Source organism: Megalobrama amblycephala, linkage group LG17 (genome assembly GCF_018812025.1).
Source record: "Megalobrama amblycephala isolate DHTTF-2021 linkage group LG17, ASM1881202v1, whole genome shotgun sequence".
NCBI lineage: Eukaryota > Metazoa > Chordata > Actinopteri > Cypriniformes > Xenocyprididae > Megalobrama > Megalobrama amblycephala.
The window spans coordinates 43,696,730-43,718,882 of record NC_063060.1 but is presented as its reverse complement, the minus strand read 5'-3'; the positions used below and the strand labels follow the sequence as shown (position 1 = coordinate 43,718,882).

General features: G+C 36.5%; 1 protein-coding gene across 9 annotated transcripts in view; it reads right to left on the bottom strand.

Moving 5' to 3' along the window:
* LOC125250291 (NACHT, LRR and PYD domains-containing protein 12-like) overlaps positions 1–22,153 on the bottom strand; it is a 128,071-nt gene that overhangs the window by 69,265 nt on the left and 36,653 nt on the right. For 7 of the 9 annotated variants that reach the window (XM_048162799.1, XM_048162800.1, XM_048162805.1 and 4 more), the window contains 2 exons: positions 21,749–21,922; positions 20,268–20,438 (listed from right to left, as the gene is read on the bottom strand). The exons of 1 other annotated variant lie outside the window; for it this stretch is intronic. In XM_048162799.1, the coding sequence (XP_048018756.1) occupies positions 20,268–20,438; positions 21,749–21,922 (345 nt within the window). The remainder of the gene's footprint in view (positions 1–20,267; positions 20,439–21,748; positions 21,923–22,153) is intronic. One more of the 9 variants, XM_048162803.1, reaches the window with a different exon arrangement.

The following is a 22,153-nucleotide window of genomic DNA, read 5'->3' as shown; positions in this document are numbered from 1 at the left end:
AAAAATAGTTTATACCACTTTTTAATGTGTGATTGTGTAAAGGTTTTCACGAGATACCAACCTTGCTTCCAACACTCGTTCTCATGGAGGCGCGGTGTGCACGGAGGGGAGGGGCTGTGCGCGCGCGAGTATGTGAGAGAGACGCGTGAGTGAGAGACGCAGGGAAATGAAATGCAGCTGAACGTTTGCTCTATGAAAGACGTTGACAAAGACGAAAACTAAGGACATTTAATCTATAATTTTATTTTAGTTAGTTTTGCCAAACACACATTACAGTTTGGGTTAGTTATCGTTTTTTTTTGTAATGCCTCGTTTTTATTTTTATTTCAGTTAACGACGATGTTTTTTCCCACCTAGTTTTCGTGTTTTCGTTCGTTTTCGTTAACGATTATAACCTTACTCACCTTTCCGACAACGTTAAGTCGTCTCACCCGACAACCGCGACAATCTCCTTCTAGTGCCGCTCATGCAGGCTCAGCTCAGGTGCCGGTCGCGTGCAGCGCTGCAGCCACGTAAACAGAGTTTGCCCTTCCCCTACTGACTTTCACTTTCGGACGGGTGCCCGAATATGGAAGTGAATGAGGCTTTGCGATTTTTTTTTTTTTTTTTATCTAGGCCTACGTGAAATTCTGCATCCATTGTACGATTTTTTTATTTATTTTTTTCCACCTCAGAAGGGCAACGTGAGTCGAGAAAGGCATATGGGCAGTTGCCCGGGCAACCTGAGCAACCCCCTTGTGCACGTCTCTGTCGAGATCGGTTCATGAGAGCGGCCAAATTTAGTCACTACTGATCGAGTCATAGAATATGATTATCGACTGATACCGATCTGTGGATGATCTCTAGTAAACATATTGTATTGGTGCAGTACAATAATAATATGACTATTGTAATTTTCACCGGTGCCAGGATCAGTTCATGTGTTCATCTGGAGCCCTGATGCTTGACCTCTTGCTTTCTGCCATGAAACTGTGGGTCACTTTTGTTTCTTATTTGTCTGAATTGATTCTAGACATGATGGAAGTGAAAGTGGAGTGTGAAGAACTGAATGTAGTGGAGGAGGATCATCAGTATCAGAGACCTCAGAAGGTCATAACGGGATAAAAGTCCGGAGAGAAGCCGTTCAGCTGCCCTCACTGCGGGAAGAGCTTCACACGCAAAGAGAGCCTGGAGAATCACATCCGGATCCACACCAGAGAGAAGCCTTTCACCTGCCTGCTGTGCGCCAAGAGCTTCATACGCAAAGGACACTTTAAGAACCAGAAGATCCACCAGAAGATCCACCAGAAAATTCACCAGAAGCTTTTCTTGTGCTCTTTCTGTGGAAAGATGTTCTCGCAGCTGGGCTACCTGAAAGAGCACCAGAAAATACACAGCGGCGAGAAAGCTCACATGTGCTCGGTGTGCGGGAACAGCTTCTCTAGAGCCAAATATCTGAAAGAGCATCAGAAGGTCCATACGGGAGAGAAACCCTACAAGTGTTCACATTGTGACAAGAGCTTCAGTCAGTCAGGGAACCTGAAAATACACGAGAGAGTTCACACCGGAGGGAAGCCGCACCGCTGCCCGCCATGTGGAAGGAGTTTCGTCACATCCAGCGCTCTGCTGTCTCATCGAAGGAAATGTCGCCAAAAGTTGTCGTAGAGAGCAAGAGTCAATAGTGTGAAATTCAGATGAACTGAAGTGTCATTGTGCAAGATCATTTGCTTCTACATCTCTGTGCACAGCTACATTAAACATGTTAACTGTGTGCAGTGGCATTCATTTACATCCACATATTTATATGCAAACTTTGGAATATTGCAATAAAAAGTGTTGTATGGAAACGCCAAGATGCACATAAATTCTAAAAATGTGCATAAAAAACATGAACTCAACTGAGGTGGATAATTGTGTTATCCAATAGGAAGACTATGATGGAAGCTACGATGGAAATGCATTTACCAAATAAATCCCTCGATGCGTAACAGAAGCTCACATACCTTTGCCTCAACAGAGGCTGTGATTGGATAACTGGACTAACCAGCGGACCGGTCGCATCTCAGCATCTCAAATGTTGGTTTGGTGGTTCTGAAATGCCTGAGCCAAAGTCTGTCATCAGAATGATTTGGTTTAATTCCCTCCGGAAGTGTCTCACGTGAGCATCTGAATGCAAGAGAACATGACAGCGTTTATTGTGTTTCATCTGCCGCTCTGAGACGCAACTCATTTATGATGCAGGAAAAAAGAGCCAATTGCAGCAACTTACATTTTTATTACTGATATTTTGCACCAACTTGCCAGGAAGTGACAATTCTGTTCTCTTGAACACATGGAAATTTTGTTTTTTTTGTAAATGTTTTATGCCATATTCCAATTTTGCATATAAGTTAAATGGCTAATGTTTAACATGAGTCTATTACTTCTCCATGCATAGCCTTAACAAATCAAGTATAAATGATAGCTTGTGAGAGGAGGTGAATGGAAAAGACCTGCAGTGAGAATATGAGGAGATCAGAACAGAAGCCTAACCAGTCAACAGCTGAAGTGTTGATGAAAATATGAAATAAGGATCTTTGCAAGTTCATTTATGTCTGAATAGAGAACATTAATATTATTTTCAAGAACACTGTGGTGTAGTGTTGTATGTTATGAATTGAAATGTCCATAAATGAGAGCAAAATATTGTACAGAGCTACTCATCTAATGAGCACAGAGGACAGATGTACTCGAGTTCAGCAGATGTTCAGTATTGTTCCAACAATGTATCTCAGTTCTGTGGTAATAAACCTTTTTTCCCCACAACACTCCATCAGATCTCTAATTTCACCAGCAGATACACACACTACTGAGAAAAGATGAAACTGCTTTAAGGGATCTTGCATGAAATGACTTTCTTTTTTAATAAAGTTTAAAATATATACTGCCGTGTTCAAAGGAACACTCAATTGTTTTTAAGTTAAAAGAAAAATGTCTTCAGATGAAATTCAAATGGTATCACAATTAGAGATCAGACTGTACAGAAACTGAAATCTACAGATAACGCTAACACACACTATATACACACAGTCACACAATGTTGATATTGTTAACATTAATGTACAAATGAACGAATGTATGACAGTTCAGTCTTTTCCCATCTTGTTTGGTCTCTATTTGTTTAGAATATTGTCAAAGGTATTCTGGTGTTGATTTGTAAAGTGAGAAATGCATTGATAAACTTTAAAGACACTTTAAACACTTCTGTGTGCTTTATGCAGAGAGACAAACACAGATTGACCAAGTTCTGAGTGTCTGTAGAGAGGCAGAAGACAGAGATATCTGCAACAAGGTTAAGCTCAGGAGAGCAAACCTTCACTTCAATGTTCCTTCATCTGCATGTTCCAGATTTAAGGAGCCTTTGGTGCTCCAGGAGATCAGCGTCCCACAGAGCTTCATGTTTAAAGCTGTTGAAACAGATTCTGGCTCCTCTCCCCACTGCATTATCTCCAGCACAACCAGTGGAAGACGTCACCATCATCAGACGTAAATATCACTTTACCAAACCTCTTTCCAGAGACCTTGGCATTGTTGTATATTATCAGTATATGATTTTCTAATTTACATTAGAGGTAATATAGCTGATGCTGGTTAATATCAAATAATCTTTAGTTTATTTGTTTGATGCATAATAAGGTTCTTCACCTTATTATTTTCAGAGAAACAACAGTTTATATTACCATAAGATAAAGTTTTTTTTTTTTTTTTATCTTTTTGTTCATATTTTATTACACTTTTGTGTTCCTTGTGCTGATAATACAGAAGAGGCTCAACAAGTTAGCAATCTCCCCAATCTTTCAGATAAATCAGCTGACCAACTCCCTCCACTTTACATTAATTCTGAATGATTGAACAGCTCCTGTTGGGATTGTTCTCGTACTGCCAAAGTAAAAGACCTTGACTGGTGCCCTGACCTAGGAGAAGGTGGAAGATGATCATGTGATGTACTCATAACCACACCTTAAGTGACATATGATCCAAAAATCACAATGTCAGCGGTGATGTGAGTACCAATCCCTACATTATAGTGTCATTGGATGGGTGAAAGTAAAATCACTACATTAGCACTCAAAAATGGGTATTAATAACGTGGTATAATAAATGATCTGTGAGGTATTTTGAGCTTAAAGACACATTCTGGAGACACCAGAGACTTACATCTTGTAAAATTTGGCATAGTAGGTCCCATTTAAAGGGATAGTTCACCCCAAAATAACAGTTCTGTCATCAGTTATTCACCCTCATGTAGTTTCAAACCTGCATGTTTCTTTCTGACTCTTTCGTCTGTGGAACATAAAAGAAGATATTTTGAAGAATGTTGGAAACCAATCAGACACTGAAACATTTATCAAAATATCTTCTCTAGTGTTTCCACAGAAAGTCATACATGTTTGGAATGATATGAGGGTGATTAATGATCATTTACATTTTTGGGGTGAACTGTCCCTTTAAACACACTTACAATGAGAACATTTCTGTATTTATATATTAGTCAGATCAGGGCATGTTTCTCAAAAGCATCGTAGGTCATAGTAGATTGTAGAACTATTGCCACCAATGATCTCTATGATGAACTGAGCTCACAATGTTTAGAGAAACGCAGCCCAGCATGATTTCTTCTCCAACAATAGTAAAGATCGCTTATATGATTTTATGTTCAACATCTACAACTTCACCTTTATTTAAGAAGGAGAATCTCTCTGCATCTGCTCATGTAGCTTCAATAATACAACAGACAAGTGAACTTTTCAAACAAAAACCAAAACAACTGTTCTTAAATTCTTTAACACACAAATGCTGTTAACTGGTAAAAATGTACAATATATACAACATGTTAAAGACAATATACTGTATATCTGTGCATTAACAGACACACACACACAGATAACTTAATATAAAATACAACAGAATAACAAAAATAAACAAATACATTCTGTGTATAAAATGTAAGAGATCACATAAATGTTTGAAGTAACATGTGACTTTATATCTTCATACATTTATGTGCTATACTTGACAATCACGTTTATGATTGGCAATATTTGAATCATTATGGATGAGTTCAATCCAAACATTATTATATTTGTAGGCCTGATACTGAAGAGCCTGAAGATTTCTGCTGACAGACTCATCTGAGCTTCTTCCTCCTGTTCACCTTTAAATAAAACTAAACCATCATTTGACTAAATACTAAAGCAACATTAATCATTCAATATCACATGTTTCTAACACACATGCTGCTTTATTTCATTGTGAAGTCTGAGTCTCTTCCATCTGTATGAAACACATTTACACATTAATCACACATTTATTTCTCCTCATAGACACAGTAGTGAGACTCTTCTGTGGATCACCTGATGATTTCTGCTCCTCTCATGATGATTTCAGAGATTTAAACCATGATTTAAACAATCTACCAGAGACGTTTGGTGATTGATCTTCATCAATACTGTAAGGTGAAACAGAAGATAAAACAATCAGTGTTCAGTGGAACAAAGTGCACATTAGTTATTATATTTCAATTACTGTTTTTTTGAGTAAAAAGTTACATTACATTTTTTGTAAATTTTTTACTTTTGTGTTTTAAATATAATACATTTAAATCATGAATCACGTTGATATGTTTGTGTGTTTGTGTTGGTGTGACTCCTATTGAGTGACTGTAAAGAAGAAACTAATGAGTGTACGGCGTATGGAATAAACCACAGGGAGCAAATACAAATGATATTGTGAATTAAAACACAATTCTTTAGTTAAAGCCGTTTGTCCTCTAGTTTAAACATGTTTATAGGCCTCTTAGTGAATAACTGAAAGTAAAGTGAGTGTAAAGTAGTGTGACGTGTTGCTTGTCAAAGTAAAAACACACTAGAGACAGAGACATTTCTCATGTGAGGCTGGACGGCTGTGAGCTGAAGCTGAACGCACTGATTTTAGCAGGAGTGCAGCGTTTTCCAACAATCTGACCAAGTCTATTTTCAGACTGAAATGATTCACTACTGACACAGTTAATAAAGCAGGTGTTGTTGAATAAAGCTGTGACAGTGTGCTTTTGTGCTCTTTCCTCCTTTGTGTTGAACATTTTAATAACTTCACATTTTGTTCTCACACAAACACTTTGTTGCAATAAAGATTAATGATAATTTCCTTTCACAAATATATCAAAGGTTTGTTCACATATTAGAGTAAATGAAGATCTCTTTAATATCACAGTGATGTTTCCTCACCTCAGGTCACAGTTTGAGTCTCGTAACACGTCTCTGAGCCGCTTTGAGTCTCTGATCATATTCTTACTCAGATCAAGATGTTTTAAAAACTGCAGTGCTTTTGAGTTAGTCAAAGACTGAGTTAAAGAAGAAACATCTGTAATGCCACAGCGCTGTAGACTAGAAAGACACAAACAGAGAAAGAGAGATTATCTTACAAACAAATCATTAATGTGAAAATGTTGCACAAATATAATGTGAACTCAGACTCACTGTGAGATATTGAGTATAAAGTGTTTTAGTTTAAACTGTTAAAGTGATTTTAAGCATTTTGATTCTTGTATGTGAAGAGAGACACATCTCAGATGAAGGTTAAAAAACGTCATTAAACTAGTTGTTCAGTTCGGTTCTGTACACACTGCAAATAATTTCTGTAAATGCGGTTGTCACTCCTGTATTTTACTGAACTGTGTGTGTACAGAACGGGATTAAACACTAAAAGGAGAACTGACAACTGAATGTAGCTGCAGTGTGAACATAGCTATAGATAGATAGATAGAGAGATAGATAGATAGATAGATAGATTAAATGAGTCTGAATTAGTTTCAGTGGATTAGTAATAGCACATATAATGTCAGTTTAATTGAGTCTAATGGGTTTCGATTTGTTTAAATTTGAATTTTGACAGTTGGAGTTTGAACAGTTTTGGCTCATCTGAACATTCATCAATGAAAGTCAATGGTGAACTAATCCTTTAACTAAAACCATTTCTGAATCTTTCTTCAGATGGAGATGCAGCGCTACAAATGATGTGACTTGTGCCCTGTTGACTTAAAATAAACTAAACAGTAAATACAGTATAATGATACTAACCGTAGTTTCTCCAGCTTGAATTGTGGGTTCATCAGTAGATCACTGAGGTTTTTCACTCCAGAGTCTCCTAGTTTATTCCAGCTCAGGTTCAGATCTCTCAGGTGTGACGGGTTTGATTTCAGAGCTGAAGTCAGGATGACACACTGTTTCTCTGTAATACTGCATTCACTCAGACTGAAGACAGAAAGAGAAAATGACTCAAATCCATGTTCAGTTCATGTGTGAGTTAAATGAATCATGAATAAATGTCATACAGTCACTAATAAACCAGCAAAAACATGGAAACTTAATGATAGAAACAAACAAACCAAGACAGGAGCATTTGAGGATACTAGTTACAATCCAGTTCTGGATCCGTCCTCACTCCCAAAAATAAGTGAATTTATCACTGTAGATTAATATATAGGATCAATACAGAAACAATAGAAAAATGAACATTTAAATGGACTATTTTCATTATTAATGTAAGAAAATCTTATACTGTACATGAATCGATTATTAAGTCATTTTAGAGTGTAATTTACAATCTCTAAATACACATTTTGTTTAATAAAAGAAGATTTAGTGAAAAGCAGTGTTGGGCACATTACTTTAAAACAGTAATTAGTTATAGTTACTAGTTACTTCTCACAAATAGTAACAGAGTTAGTAACTGAGTTACATCATTATAAAAGTAACTAATTACCAGGGAAAGTAACTATTGCGTTACTTTAAAAAAAATAAAATATGTCAAATAACTTGAATGCCCCCAATATTAAATATGTCTAAGAATAAATTATTCTTGATCCGACTCGTGACTGATGATCCGCTCTTGCTTATGAAATTTCTCTGTACTGAACAATACGTGTTTGTAAGCATTAAAGAAAATGTAGTTTCATATTTATGTTTAAATAGGCCTATGTTATGTTTTAAATTCATTTACTTGATTATGAAAAGTGAACAGCATGAGTAAGATACATCAGATGCGCAATATATCGGGAGTCATGGAGTGGGTCAGACATGATTTTGACCACTTCATTAAGTTTTGTTTTGTAGAAAGTCTTTCTTTAAAGTGAATTTCGTTTTGTAAAAATTGTATCTTAATTTTAATCAATGTTTCATCAACCGATTGCCTGGATTTAATAAAGAAGCAAATATAGCAGGCAATATAATCATGGATGCGCGGGCGCGATCACTGGCGCGTGAACTGGAGCGCGACTTATAGGCTAAAGAACCGAAACTCAGCGTATAGGCTGCTTGCCTCGCAGACATGAGAAATGTATCTACAGAAAGCTTGACATATCTAAAAACGAAAAGAAATAGGCTACTCTGATTATGTAATCCGAATGAAATGTGCATTTTCTCTCTAAGCGCGTCCATGGAGATGATGAGAGTCAGCAATGTCAACTTCATCTTCACAGCCGACACTAATTCAGAAAACATTACTTTATTAATAAACAATTAAAATGTCTCCTTGCTGTGTTTCATCACATTCATAATTATTACTTTTGCCGCTTAATAAAGCTTTATACATGCGCTTGAGTGCTATAGTCTATATTACATAAACGCTCATTATTATGGTTTATTCCAGTATTTAAGAAATTAAATTAATATAACTGTGACCAGTCAACTAATGGCTTAAATGAATACTCGACTAGAAAAACTTATTTCACATATTTTCGATCCAGCATGTCACAAAGGGTATTCTGGTTTGAGCTCGCGCTCCGCTCGCATGCTCACAGACACACACACAGAGCATCGTTCATTATTATTTTCATTTTAAAATTATATTTGTGTATGACTAACCGCAGCACACACCAGAGAAAAAACTTTGCAGGTCTTATGGCTGAGAGAGAGCCTACTCGGATGAAAACCTCTTCAGTCAGCTGAATTATAGTAGGCTAACGTGGCATTTTTTTTTGTCAGTAACGGTAACGGCATTGTAACGGGAGAAAAAGTTATTCGTTTGATGATTACTCGTTACTGAAAAAAGTAACGCCGTTAGTAACGCCCTTATTCCCATCACTGGTGAAAAGTACCATTAGTCCAGTATAAATATAACATTTCAGAATAATCTATTAGTGTAACAGTTTTGTTGTGTTTTATTATCATGGTGTTGCTGTCTGTGTGTGTTCCCTAGTTAGTGTTCTTGGTTGTTAATTAGTTCCTGCAGCTGTTCAGTTTTACCTTGATTACTCTGTCTGTGTATTTAAACTCTTAGTTCTGTCTGTTCATTGTTCTGTCGTTTATGTTGAAGTGGTTGTGTTTTATCTCTCCTACATGTTAGATTTGTGATTAAAGACAGTGTTACTGTATTCTCCATTCATGACAATTTGTTACACTGTTTTTTAGTCTGTTCTCACTTCTGTCTTGTTTCACAGCAAAGATTTGTCAGATTCCAGCATATGAAACTATTTTACAGCCACAAAGTTTAAAATGCTTCAAAGTTTAATTATATTTCTACTTCATGAACTTAACCTGGACCAGAGCGTCATTATCAATTATAAAACAAAACAAAAAACATTGTTAACGGTTTCAATGTAGGAACATATTAACTATTCATGTTAAATTACAGTAATACTGTTTGCATGTGTTTTTATAACAGGACCTCAACAGGGTGCGGGATTGTTTTGCACAATTTTAAAAGGTAGAATCAGATATAAATATATTAAATAGTAATAATAAAGTAAATAATAATACACTTGGTGCTTAAAATGTGTCTAAAATGCAAAATAATAGTTTTTAAAAAAAAACAGATTGTGAAAATGAAAACAAATATTTGTTAAATGCCATTTTATTTATCTCATCTTCTTATATTTTTATTTTTTGTAAAGTGTTTTGTAAAGTCATACTTTTGTTATAACAGGCATATTGTTTTGAACTGCTTTTACAATGGTTACTATTAATAGTGTAATAGTTTTTGGTGAATTGTATTAAAATTCACACTGCTCGACGCTCAACGCTGCTGCCTGCTGTCTGACCTACGCTCGGAGCTTCGTGGAGTTTATCCTAAATCCTTCTCTTTATTCCTATTCACATAATATAACTTTCTTATTTTTCACTAGATTACTTAACTTATTGCATAGTATTACTAAACGGAACGATTTATTACTAGCAATCCACCAGCGTAATCACCTAGTGTTAGCCATAGCCCGCTAGCCTGCTAGCTACCGTCTACTTTCTTTTTTCCTCTAAACCAACCTTCCTTGTCGATTTAATGGCGTATTTATCCGATGTATGTTATTCTGATCTGTCCTCGCCAGATCGGGAAGCTGTGGAGACGTTGCTGCCGGCATTCATCGATCCACCGCGAAGCACAGCGTCCCGAACATCACCCTTGCCCCAGGCACCGGCAAGCGACCGAGACATCCAGCCAGCGAGTCCCGTGTGCGTTGCAGTTTTTCGGACGGCGTTCATCAAACACACGGTCAGTCATGTCCGACGATTATCATGTGTATTAAATGCAACATGTACAGCTTAGCTCTTTCTGTCAGCAGTGAGACTTACACATGTGATAAATGCAGGGATATTGTCAGGCTGACAGAGAGAATCTCAGAATTAGAGACACGCATCCAAACTTTAATTGAGGATAGTGAGAATGAAAGGGCCTTAGATACTGCTTTGGATGCGACTAGCCTAGTAAACACTGCACATTCGGTTCCGGTTGTAGAAGCCACGCAGCAGGCTAACTGGGTGACTGTGAGGCGGCATAGTGGCAAGAACAAACACCACTCTTCCGTTCCGATTAGAACATCAAACAGGTTCTCCCCACTCAGTGACGCACCCACTGAGAATCCTGTTGAAAGTGCCCTAGTTATTGGCGATTCTATTACACGGAACGTGAAAATAGAGACACCAGCCACCATAGTCACATGTTTGCCGGGGGCCAGAGCACCTGACATCAAAGCAAATTTAAAAGTGCTGGCTAATGCTAAACGTAAATATTCTAAAATCATTATCCACGTCGGCACAAATGATGTTCGACTTCGCCAGTCGGAGATCACTAAAATTAACATTAAAGAGGTGTGTGAACTCGCAAATTCAATGTCAGCAGAAGTAATTTGTTCTGGCCCTCTTCCTGTTCGTCGGAGTGATGAGATAGTTAGCAGGTTATCATCACTCAATGGCTGGCTGTCTAAGTGGTGTCCGCAGAATAATATAGGTTTCATAGACAATTGGAAAAGCTTTTGGGGCAGACCTGATCTGTTGATTAACCCTCCCGGGATGGTGCTGCTCTTCTATCTAGAAATTTGGCAAATAGTCTTAGAGCTGAAACATGACAAACCAGGGCCCAGATCAGGACGCAGACAAACTGGCTAAACCGACCGTCTGCTAGCCGCCTCACGTCACAGAACTCAGATAATTCACAGCACATAGAAACACTTACACCTAGATATTATCACATAGAGACCTCTGTGTCTGTACCTCGAACTAGTAAATACAAAAAATTTCCGAAACCTTTTAAGGGTAAAAATTTAATTGATGTTCAAAAAATGAAAATCACAGATAAATCAGATAAACAAATGATAAAGCTTGGGTTACTGAATATTAGATCTATTTCTTCAAAAGCACTTATTGTAAATGAAATTATCACAGACAATAAACTAGACTTGCTGTGTTTGACAGAAACCTGGCTAAAACCAGACGATTACATTACTTTAAATGAATCTAGTCCTCAAGGTTATGATTATCGACACAATCCTCGACAGAAAGGCAAAGGGGGAGGTGTTGCTGTAATTTATACTAATATATTCAGAATCATTCAAAAGAATTTCAAATATAATTCCTTTGAAGTGATGGTGCTTTATGTAACATTATGTAAGTTGACATTTGTGCTGGCTACTGTATACAGGCCACCAGGGCTCCATACTGACTTTATCAAAGAATTTGCTGATTTTCTATCAGAGTTAGTACTAGCTGCGGATAAAGTCCTTGTTGTTGGTGATTTTAATATCCATGTAGATAATAACAAAGACGCATTTGGATTGGCATTTGCAGACATTTTAAACTCTATTGGAGTTAGACAACACGTGTCAGGACCCACTCATTGTCGTAATCATACCCTAGATCTAATACTGTCGCATGGAATTGATATTGATGCTGTTGAAATTCTACAGCAGAGCGATGATATATCAGATCATTATTTAGTCTCGTGTATAATACAATTAGCCAAGGCTACAAAACCACCACCCAGCCATAAATATTGTAGAACCATCACGTCAACCACTAAAGATTGCTTTATAAATAATCTCCCCGAGCAGTTTCATCGCCTTAATATACCTGACAACTTAGAAGAACTCGATGCTGCAACAGAAACTATTGGCTCTCTCTTTTCCAGCACATTAGATGCAGTCGCTCCTTTACGTCTAAAGAAGATTAAGGAAACTAATCCAACGCCGTGGTATGATGAGCACACTCGGGCTCTAAAACGAGCTGTGAGAAAAGCTGAACGTAGTTGGAAGAAAACAAAACTAGAAGTTTTTCGCCTTTCGTGGAAAGAAAAAATGATTGAGTACGGAACGGCTATAAGAAATGCTAGATCTACTTATTTTTCAAATCTCTTAATAGAAAACAAACATAATCCTAGGTATTTATTTGACACAGTGGCTAAATTAACTAGAAACAGAGATTCAACTGCTGACGTTTCCATAGAGCACAGCAGTAATGACTTTATGAACTTCTTTACTTGCAAGATTGATAATATTAGAGAGAAAATTATAAACATGCAACCGTCTACAGTTTCGCTTCAGACAGTGCACTGTAGTGTCCCTGAGGTAAAACTAGAATCATTCGCCGCTATAGGAGAGGAAGAATTATCTAAACTTATCAAATCATCAAAATCAACGACATGTATGTTAGACCCAATGCCGACTAAACTACTGAAAGAAATGCTTCCAGAGGTCGTAGGTCCACTTCTTGATATAATTAATTCATCTTTAACACTAGGATACGTGCCAAAAACCTTTAAGCAGGCTATTATTAAACCTCTTATTAAAAAACCTCAACTAGATCCGAGAGATTTAGTAAATTACAGGCCAATCTCGAATCTACCTTTTCTGTCAAAGATACTAGAAAAGGCAGTTTCAACACAACTGTGCTCCTTTTTAGAAAGAAATGGAATCTGTGAGGATTTCCAGTCAGGATTTAGACCATACCATAGTACTGAGACTGCTCTCGTTAGAGTTACAAACGATCTACTCTTATCATCAGATCGTGGCTGTATTTCTCTATTAGTGTTATTAGATCTCAGTGCTGCTTTTGACACTATCGATCACAACATTCTTTTAAAAAGACTTGAAAACTATATTGGCATTAGTGGAACTGCTTTGGCATGGTTCAAATCGTACTTATCTGACCGTTATCAGTCTGTAGTAGTTAATGAAGAGATGTCGTATCGATCACAGGTTCAATATGGAGTACCACAAGGCTCAGTACTAGGACCGTTGCTTTTCACTCTGTACATGCTGCCCTTAGGAGAGATAATTAGGAAGCATGGTGTTAGTTTTCACTGCTACGCTGACGATACTCAGCTCTATATTTCCTCGCGCCCTGACGAAACCTACAAATTCACAAAACTAACAGAATGCATAGCTGACATTAAAAACTGGATGACAAGAAATTTCTTATTATTAAATTCAGAAAAAACTGATATCCTAATCTTTGGACCAAAAACTTCCTCACGAAAAAACCTTGAATACTCTCTAACACTTGACAGGTGCTCCATTAAACCTTCGTCCTCAGTTAGGAACCTGGGTGTGCTCTTTGATACCAATCTTTCATTTGAAAGTCATGTTTCTAGTATCTGTAAAACCGCATTCTTCCATCTAAAAAATATATCTAAATTACGACATATGCTCTCAATGACAAATGCGGAACAGTTGGTTCATGCATTCATGACCTCAAGACTAGATTATTGTAACGCTCTACTGGGTGGTTGTTCTGCTCGGCTTTTAAACAGACTACAGTTGGTCCAAAATGCGGCAGCTAGAGTTCTTACTAGAACCAGAAAGTATGACCATATTAGCCCAGTTCTGTCAACATTACATTGGCTCCCTATTAAACATCGTATAGATTTTAAAATCTTGCTACTTACTTATAAAGCTTTAAATGGTTTAGCTCCCCAGTACCTAAGCGAGCTCTTAATGCATTATAGTCCTTCACGTTTATTGCGATCTCAGAATTCAGGCCAGTTGATAATACCCAGAATATCAAAATCAACTGAAGGCGGCAGATCCTTTTCCTATTTAGCACCTAAACTCTGGAACAATCTTCCTAGCATTGTTCGGGAAGCAGACACACTCTGTCAGTTTAAATCTAGACTAAAAACACATCTCTTTGCTCTTGCATACACATAACACATTATCAATACACATTTTTCAAATCCGTTAAAGGATTGTTACGCTGCAATACTTAGGTCGGCCGGAACCGAGAACATTTCCTATAACACTAGATATACCTGTACATCAGAATAAGAATGGCATCTACGCTAATATCAGTCTCTCTGCTTATCCTGAGGTTTGCCGGGTGCTGGATCCAGGCCGTATCCAGATCAGATGGAGAACCTGTGTCTGGACCTGACTACAACGTAGCCCAGGAGACAATGGGCCTACAGATCCAGTTCTGGCTGCATCTATAATTCTGATTTTTAATCCCGTATCCGCTTACATATATTTATATATAATCTATTTTTAATCTCTATAATAAAATGTATAATTCAGATTTTGATCTCCATATCCATTTACATATATTATATATATCTTCCAAGGGGTTTTTTCCCTCCTAGGACTTTTTTCCCAGTGTTAGCACGCTGGGTTTTTCTCCTAGGGGGTTTTTTCCACCCCTGGAAGTCAGCCGACATTGGCTTAATGTACCACCATCTTGTATATGTTACATATTACCACGCTTGTTTGTACAGCTTATTTTTAACCACTTCCCTTTTTTCTGTGCTTCTAATATGTAAAGCTGCTTTGAAACAATTACCAATTGTAAAAGCGCTATATAAATAAATTTGACTTGACTTTGACTTGACTTAAAACCAGACCAAAAATCCTAATCATCAAACTATCTGTGATATTTGGCCACTCAAATAGGAAATATCCCTGGTTTCCATTTCAGAAATCTGCTCATCTTACTCCAGGGGTTAATAAAGGCCTTCTGAAGAGAAACGATGTGTTTGTGTAAAAAATATCTATACTTAAACAAATTATGAAGTAAAATATGTAGCTTCCACTAGACCGCCTTCCCTATTCAACGTACAAAGAAAGTAAAACTCTCGCAGTTCACAAAACTTACGTTACGTCCTACGCCTTCCCTATTCAACTTACAGAAAAAGAGTAACTTACGTGACACAAGTTTACACTTTCTTCATAACTTGAATCTGGTGGAAGCTTGATATTTGATTTCATAACTTGTTAAATATGGATATTTTTTTACACAAACACATCGCTTCACTTCAGAAGGCCTTTATTAACCCCTGGAGTCGTGTGGAGTACGTTTATGATGGATGGATGTGGATGGAGACACTTTCTTCAGCTCAAACTCACTGATCCTGTTCACTGCCATTATAAAGCTCAGATGCGTCAGGATATTTATGAATATTTCTTTGATTATGTCCATCAGAAAGAAGAAAGTCATATACACCTAGAATGGCTTGAGGGTGAGTAAAGCTTGGGCTAATTTTCATTTGAAAGTGAACTAATCCTTTAACTAAAACCATTTCTGAATCTTTCTTCAGATGGAGATGCAGCGCTACAAATGATGTGACTTGTGCCCTGTTGACTTAAAATAAATTAATCAGTAAATACAGTATAATGATACTAACTGTAGATTCTCCAGCTTGAATTGTGGGTTCATCAGTAGATCACTGAGGTTTTTCACTCCAGAGTCTCCTAGTTCATTCCCGCTCAGGTCCAGCTCTCTCAGGTGTGACGGGTTTGATTTCAGAGCTGAAGTCAGGATGAAACACTGTTCCTCTGTAATACTGCATCCAATCAGACTGAAGACAGAAAGAGAAAATGACTCAAATCCATGTTCAGTTCATGTGTGAGTTAAATGAATCATGAATAAATGTCATACAGTCACTAATAAACCAGCAAAAACATGGAAACTTAATGATATAAACCAACAAACCAAGACAGGAGCATTTGAGGATACTAGTTACAATCCAAGTCTGGATCCGTCCTCACTCCCAAAAATGGAAACACTTTAGAATACTGATCCTTCATTAATGAGTAACTACACAGGAACAAATGAATAATGCATTATTAACACTCTAGTAACTACTATTAACTAACAAGTAACTCTGATTAATGAATTAGTAAGTAGTTGTGCAGTTATTCATTAATGAAGGATCAGTATTCTAAAGTGTTACCCCAAAAATTAGTGAATTTATCACTGTAGATTAAAATATAGGAACAATATAAAAACAATAGAAAAGTCAACATTTAAATGGACTATTTTCATTATTAATGTAAGAAAATCTGATACATGAATCGACAATTAAGTCATTTTAATCATTTTAATAAATAACAGTGTAATTTACAATCTCTAAATACACATTTTCCTTAATAAAAGATGATTTAGTGAAAAGTACCATTAGTCCAGTATAAATGTAACATTTCAGAATAATCTATTAGTGTATCAGTTTTGTTGTGTTTTATTATCATGGTGTTGCTGTCTGTGTGTGTTCCCTAGTTAGTGTTCTTGGTTGTTAATTAGTTCCTGCAGCTGTTCAGTTTTACCTTGATTACTCTGTCTGTGTATTTAAACTCTTAGTTCTGTCTGTTCATTGTTCTGTCGTTTATGTTGAAGTGGTTGTGTTTTATCTCTTCTACATGTTAGATTTGTGATTAAAGACAGTGTTATTGTATTCTCCATCATCGTGAGCTTCTTTACAACCAGACATTCATGACAATTTGTTACACTGTTTTTAGTCTGTTCTCACTTCTGTCTTGTTTCACAGCAAAGATTTGTCAGATTCCAGCATATGAAACTATTTTACAGCCACAAAGTTTAAAATGCTTCAAAGTTTAATTATATTTCTACTTCATGAATAACTTAACCTGGACCAGAGCAGAGCGTCATTATCAATTATATAAAAAAATAAATAAATTGTTAACGGTTTCAATGTAGGAACATACTAACTATTCATGTTAAATTACAGTAATACTGTCTGCATGTGTTTTATAACAGGACCTCAACAGGGTGCGGGATTGTTTTGCACAATTTTAAACATCTCTAAAAGTTCTGCAGTCACAATGCATCATTTCCACACACACATCTGAACTATATCACGTGGTGAATCAGATATGAATACATAAAAAGTAATAATAAAGTAAATAATAATACACTTGGTGCTTAAAATGTGTCTAAAATGCAAAATAATAGTTTTAAAAAAAACACTGTGAAAATGAAAACAAATATTTGTTAAATGCCATTTTATTTATCTCATCTTCTTATATTTTTATTTTTTGTAAAGTGTTTTGTAAAGTCATACTTTTGTTATAACAGGCATATTGTTTTGAACTGCTTTTACAATGGTTACTATTAATAGTGTAATAGTTTTTGGTGAATTGTATTAAAACCAGACCAAAAATCCTAATAATCAAACTATCTGTGATATTTGGCCACTCAAATAGGAAATATCCCTGGTTTCTATTTCAGGAATCTGGTCATCTTACTCCAGGGGTTAATAAAGGCGTTCTGAAGAGAAACGATGTGTTTGTGTAAAAAATATCTATACTTAAACAAATTATGAAGTAAAATATGTAGCTTCCACTAGACCGCCTTCCGTATTCAACGTACAAAGAAAGTAATACTGCATCCAATTTTATTTTACTCAATAGCATTTGAGGATACTAGTTACAATCCAAGTCTGGATCCGTCCTCACTCCCAAAAATGGAAACACTGTAGAATACTGATCCTTCATTAATGAGTAACTACACAGGAACAAATGAATAATGCATTATTAACACTCTAGTAACTACTATTAACTAACAAGTAACTCTGATTAATGAATTAGTAACACAATCCGGACCTGAAAGACCCTGCAACAGATCATCGACTTGGAAAACCCTTCTCTGCACGCCGACGAGAAGATTCACACTTAATGTCGACTCAAGCAAGTAACTCCAGATTATAAAGCTGAAACTGGTGCATTTAAATTAATGATTCATGGTTTGTTCAAGTCAGATCTTCTGAAGTGCATATTTTGCTAGGAATCCTGTTCATCATATCACTCTCTCTCTTAAAACTCTAATCACTGTTTTCACGATAGTGGATATTCATATCTGCTACAGGAGCTGAGTACGGCTTGAGCAGATGAATTGCTCGGCTTGTGCCCTGTTGACTTAAAATAAACTAAACAGTAAATACAGTATAATGATACTAACTGTAGTTTCTCCAGCTTGAATTGTGGGTTCATCAGTAGATCACTGAGGTTTTTCACTCCAGAGTCTCCTAGTTTATTCCCGCTCAGGTCCAGCTCTCTCAGGTGTGACGGGTTTGATTTCAGAGCTGAAGTCAGGATGACACACTGTTCCTCTGTAATACTGCATCCCCACAGACTGAAGACAGAAAGAGAAAAGTCAATGATTCAGATCTATGATGATCAACTAACATGTTTAGCTTCATCCAGCAGACTTTTGCTGACAAATAAACAGGGATATCCAGGTGCAGGTAACATGGAGAAAGACGACACATTGTTCATTTAAATATACTACGACATTGTAACAATACAAAGGCTGAAATCATCAATCTATTTATAGTTTACACATTCAGTTCATTTCATCTTTAAGGTTGTTTCGTGTCAATGTCACCCTTGGTTTGATCACTGGAACAAATGTGTTTATGTCGGTTGTTTTCAGACACATTGTCGACTCACTAACACTTTACAATAATCTTTCATTTGTAACATTAACTACATTAGTTAACATGAACCAATGATGGACAATACTAGCACAGCATTTAATAACCTTAATGTAAGTTTCAACATTTACTAATACAGTTTAAAATACAAAAGTTTTCTGTTAACATTAGTTAGTCCACTGTGAATGAACATGAACAATGAATAATTGTTTAAACGAACATTAACAGATTAAGGAAGAAAAATATTTCCTGAAGCAGAAGACAATCAAACAATGACAAGACACATGCTGGTCAATGGAAATATGGTGCAGAAAAAACTTTTTTTTTTTTTTTTTTTTTTGTGACAGCATCAAAATGTGTTTTACGTGGTTCATGATACATTAACATACAATGCTTTTGTTGAACATAAAACAAAGTTCTTTAAACCGGATAAAAAAGTGAAAGTGATTAAGATGAGCTGGACAGAGAGAAGTGGAAGTGCTTGTGTAACATGAGAGGGAAAAACACATTGTTGAACCTCTTCTTGAAGCACTTCACTCAAACGAGGCTTCGAACTTCACCGGTGACATCATTTCACTAAAACAATACAAGCCTCGATACGGAGCTCCGGCGGGAAGATCCTGATGTTCTCGACACAAGCTTCAACGCCTCGATATCAGGAGTAACATCACTAGAATAAAGCTGCACTTGTGTTCAGTCAACTTGCCTTCAGTGGATCTTATTACAGGCAGATTCTGATCACAGATTTTTTAAAATGCACTTGTTCAAAAGTTAGTTTATGCTGCACCAAAATTATACATTTTACATTTTGTGAAATACAAACATTAAACTGAAAGCAGTTATGAACAGTTCTGATGTCACAAAAAAACTTTGTTTCACACCAGCAATCAGTAAACATGATCACATTCAGCAGTCATGTTCACAAAGAGCATCAATATATACACACTTATATTTAATTTACACAGAATTAACCTGTGAAAGATAGGAAAGACTTCTCTGTGTTTATAGAGCAGCTGATTTTTCAGTCTATCACTTATTTGAAGAGTTTTCTGAGCTCTGGAAGAAAATCATTGTTCTCCCTCTACAGTAACTGAAATAATTATTGACCCATGATCAAACTGTCTTATTATAAAGCTTCTCTATATTTAAAGCTTGAGGGTAACTCTTTAATTGTGTTTTTAATTGAACAGTTTAATTTTGTTACTTTACATTGTTGAGGCTGAGAAAAAAACTGCTCTAAATGAACTGTGAGGAAATATTATTATCAGCTACAGTAACATTAAAATAAAAAAGTACTGTAATATTTTAAATAAATGAACAATACTCACGTCAGTGTGTTGAGTCGACAGTGTTTATCCTGCAGTAGAGCAGCGATCTGATTCACTCGTGTGTCTCCTAGTTCATGATCACTCAGATTCAGCTCTCTCTGGAGTAACGGGTTTTCACCCACAACTCTCTTCACATACTGACAGGCTTCATCTGCAGCAGCACTCAAAAACCTGCAGAAGAGTCAATACAGTTCTCAACTAAATGTCTGTTGTGTTACAAACATGATTGATAAGATTAAACACTTAATTATTGTTCTAAAGACAAGCTCTAGTTAGTTTTTATTTTATTTTTTTATTTTTTATTTTTTATTATTTATTTTATTTTTATTTTACTTTTTATTAAGATGTATCTTTATATTGTTTTTGTGTTTATTCAATATATATTGTATGTGTACTCTTCATGAGTATTATATTATAAACATAACTTTTTATTGTTGAAACTGTATAAAGTTTAGGCTCTGATTGGGTATTTTCACATGTCAGTTCGGTTTGGAGATGTGTGATTGGTCAGAGGTCGGGGGCAGGAGGAGAGCGAGAGAGAAGTGGGGACGAAGACGACACAGAGAGTGACACAGTTAGGATAAAGGTGTTAATTTAGTTATACTAAGTGAAGTGAGTTTATGTAACTTCGTACAGAAGTTAAAGTGTTGAACTCCTGCCACATTAGTAATCGTGTTTGTGCGGGTAATGCAGACACGGGACTGTGACACACTTGTTATTCTCAACTGATCAGAACAACCGGAGACTGAGCTCCTCCGGCCGCGCTGGATTCCCATATCCAGACAGCGCTTCAGGTAGCCAGGAATTCCTGAAAGCTCCCCTGGCATCACTGGATTCCCAGATCGGGATCGCACGGTGATGTTTTGTCTGTACCTGATGCAGAGCCGTTTTTCTCCGTCCTTGACTCTCCACGTGGATCCTTTCGCTGGACTTAGATATGAGCTACAATCTTGAGTAATCACATTGTTTCCCATCACTGTCGACTCTATCAAGAGTGAAGCGACAATATTGTTTTTATGCCCCAACGCACACGAGCGTCGTTCAGGCCTGCACCTTATTTATTTTGGGACTATTTTGAGCTTAATACATTTACAAGAGTCTGGGCCCAGTGAAGTTTATTAACTGACAGAAAATTAATGTAAAGTGGTGTAAAAGTGTGAAATATGCACAGACACTATAAGTGGGTCCTGTAAAGTAATACAGTGTGAATAATACATTTTTTGAATATTCAATTTCTCAAATTAAGTTAAAATTAAAGTAAAAGGAAACCAAGGATTATTTGAACATTTGATTATTTATTCTTCTGTCTAAGTTGACATGTTGTGAGTTTACTGCATTAAGTTCATAAAGAAAGCCAGTAAATGAACCCAGGGCACTCTAAACACAGGGACGTATAGAGTGCTACAACTAGAATAATATATTTGTTATGAATATTTAGCCTGCATATAACTAGTTTTGTTAATGATTTCATCCCGTCTCACCTCAGTGTCTTCAGTTGACAGTTTGGATCCTGTAGTAAATCACTGAGCTCCTTCACTCCTGATTGTCCAGGATCATTTCCTGTGAGATCCAGCTCTATCAGGTGTGAAGGGTTTGATCTCAGAGCTGAAGCCAGAGCTTTATAACCTTCTTCTGTCACACTGCAGTTAGAGAGTCTAGAACAGGAATGAAAACATTCAGATGATTAATCAGTTAAACCTGAACAACAGAAATCCTCAAAGTGAATTTTATTTTGTTCTTTGTACAAAAGTATTGAAAGTTAGTTGTAAAAACTGACAACTGAATATGGAGGCAAACAAAAGACACAGAGAACTTTAACATGTTAGACATCAACATCACTTTCATCATTTCAGTTATCTAAAACTGTACAGCTGTGAAAGCCTTTG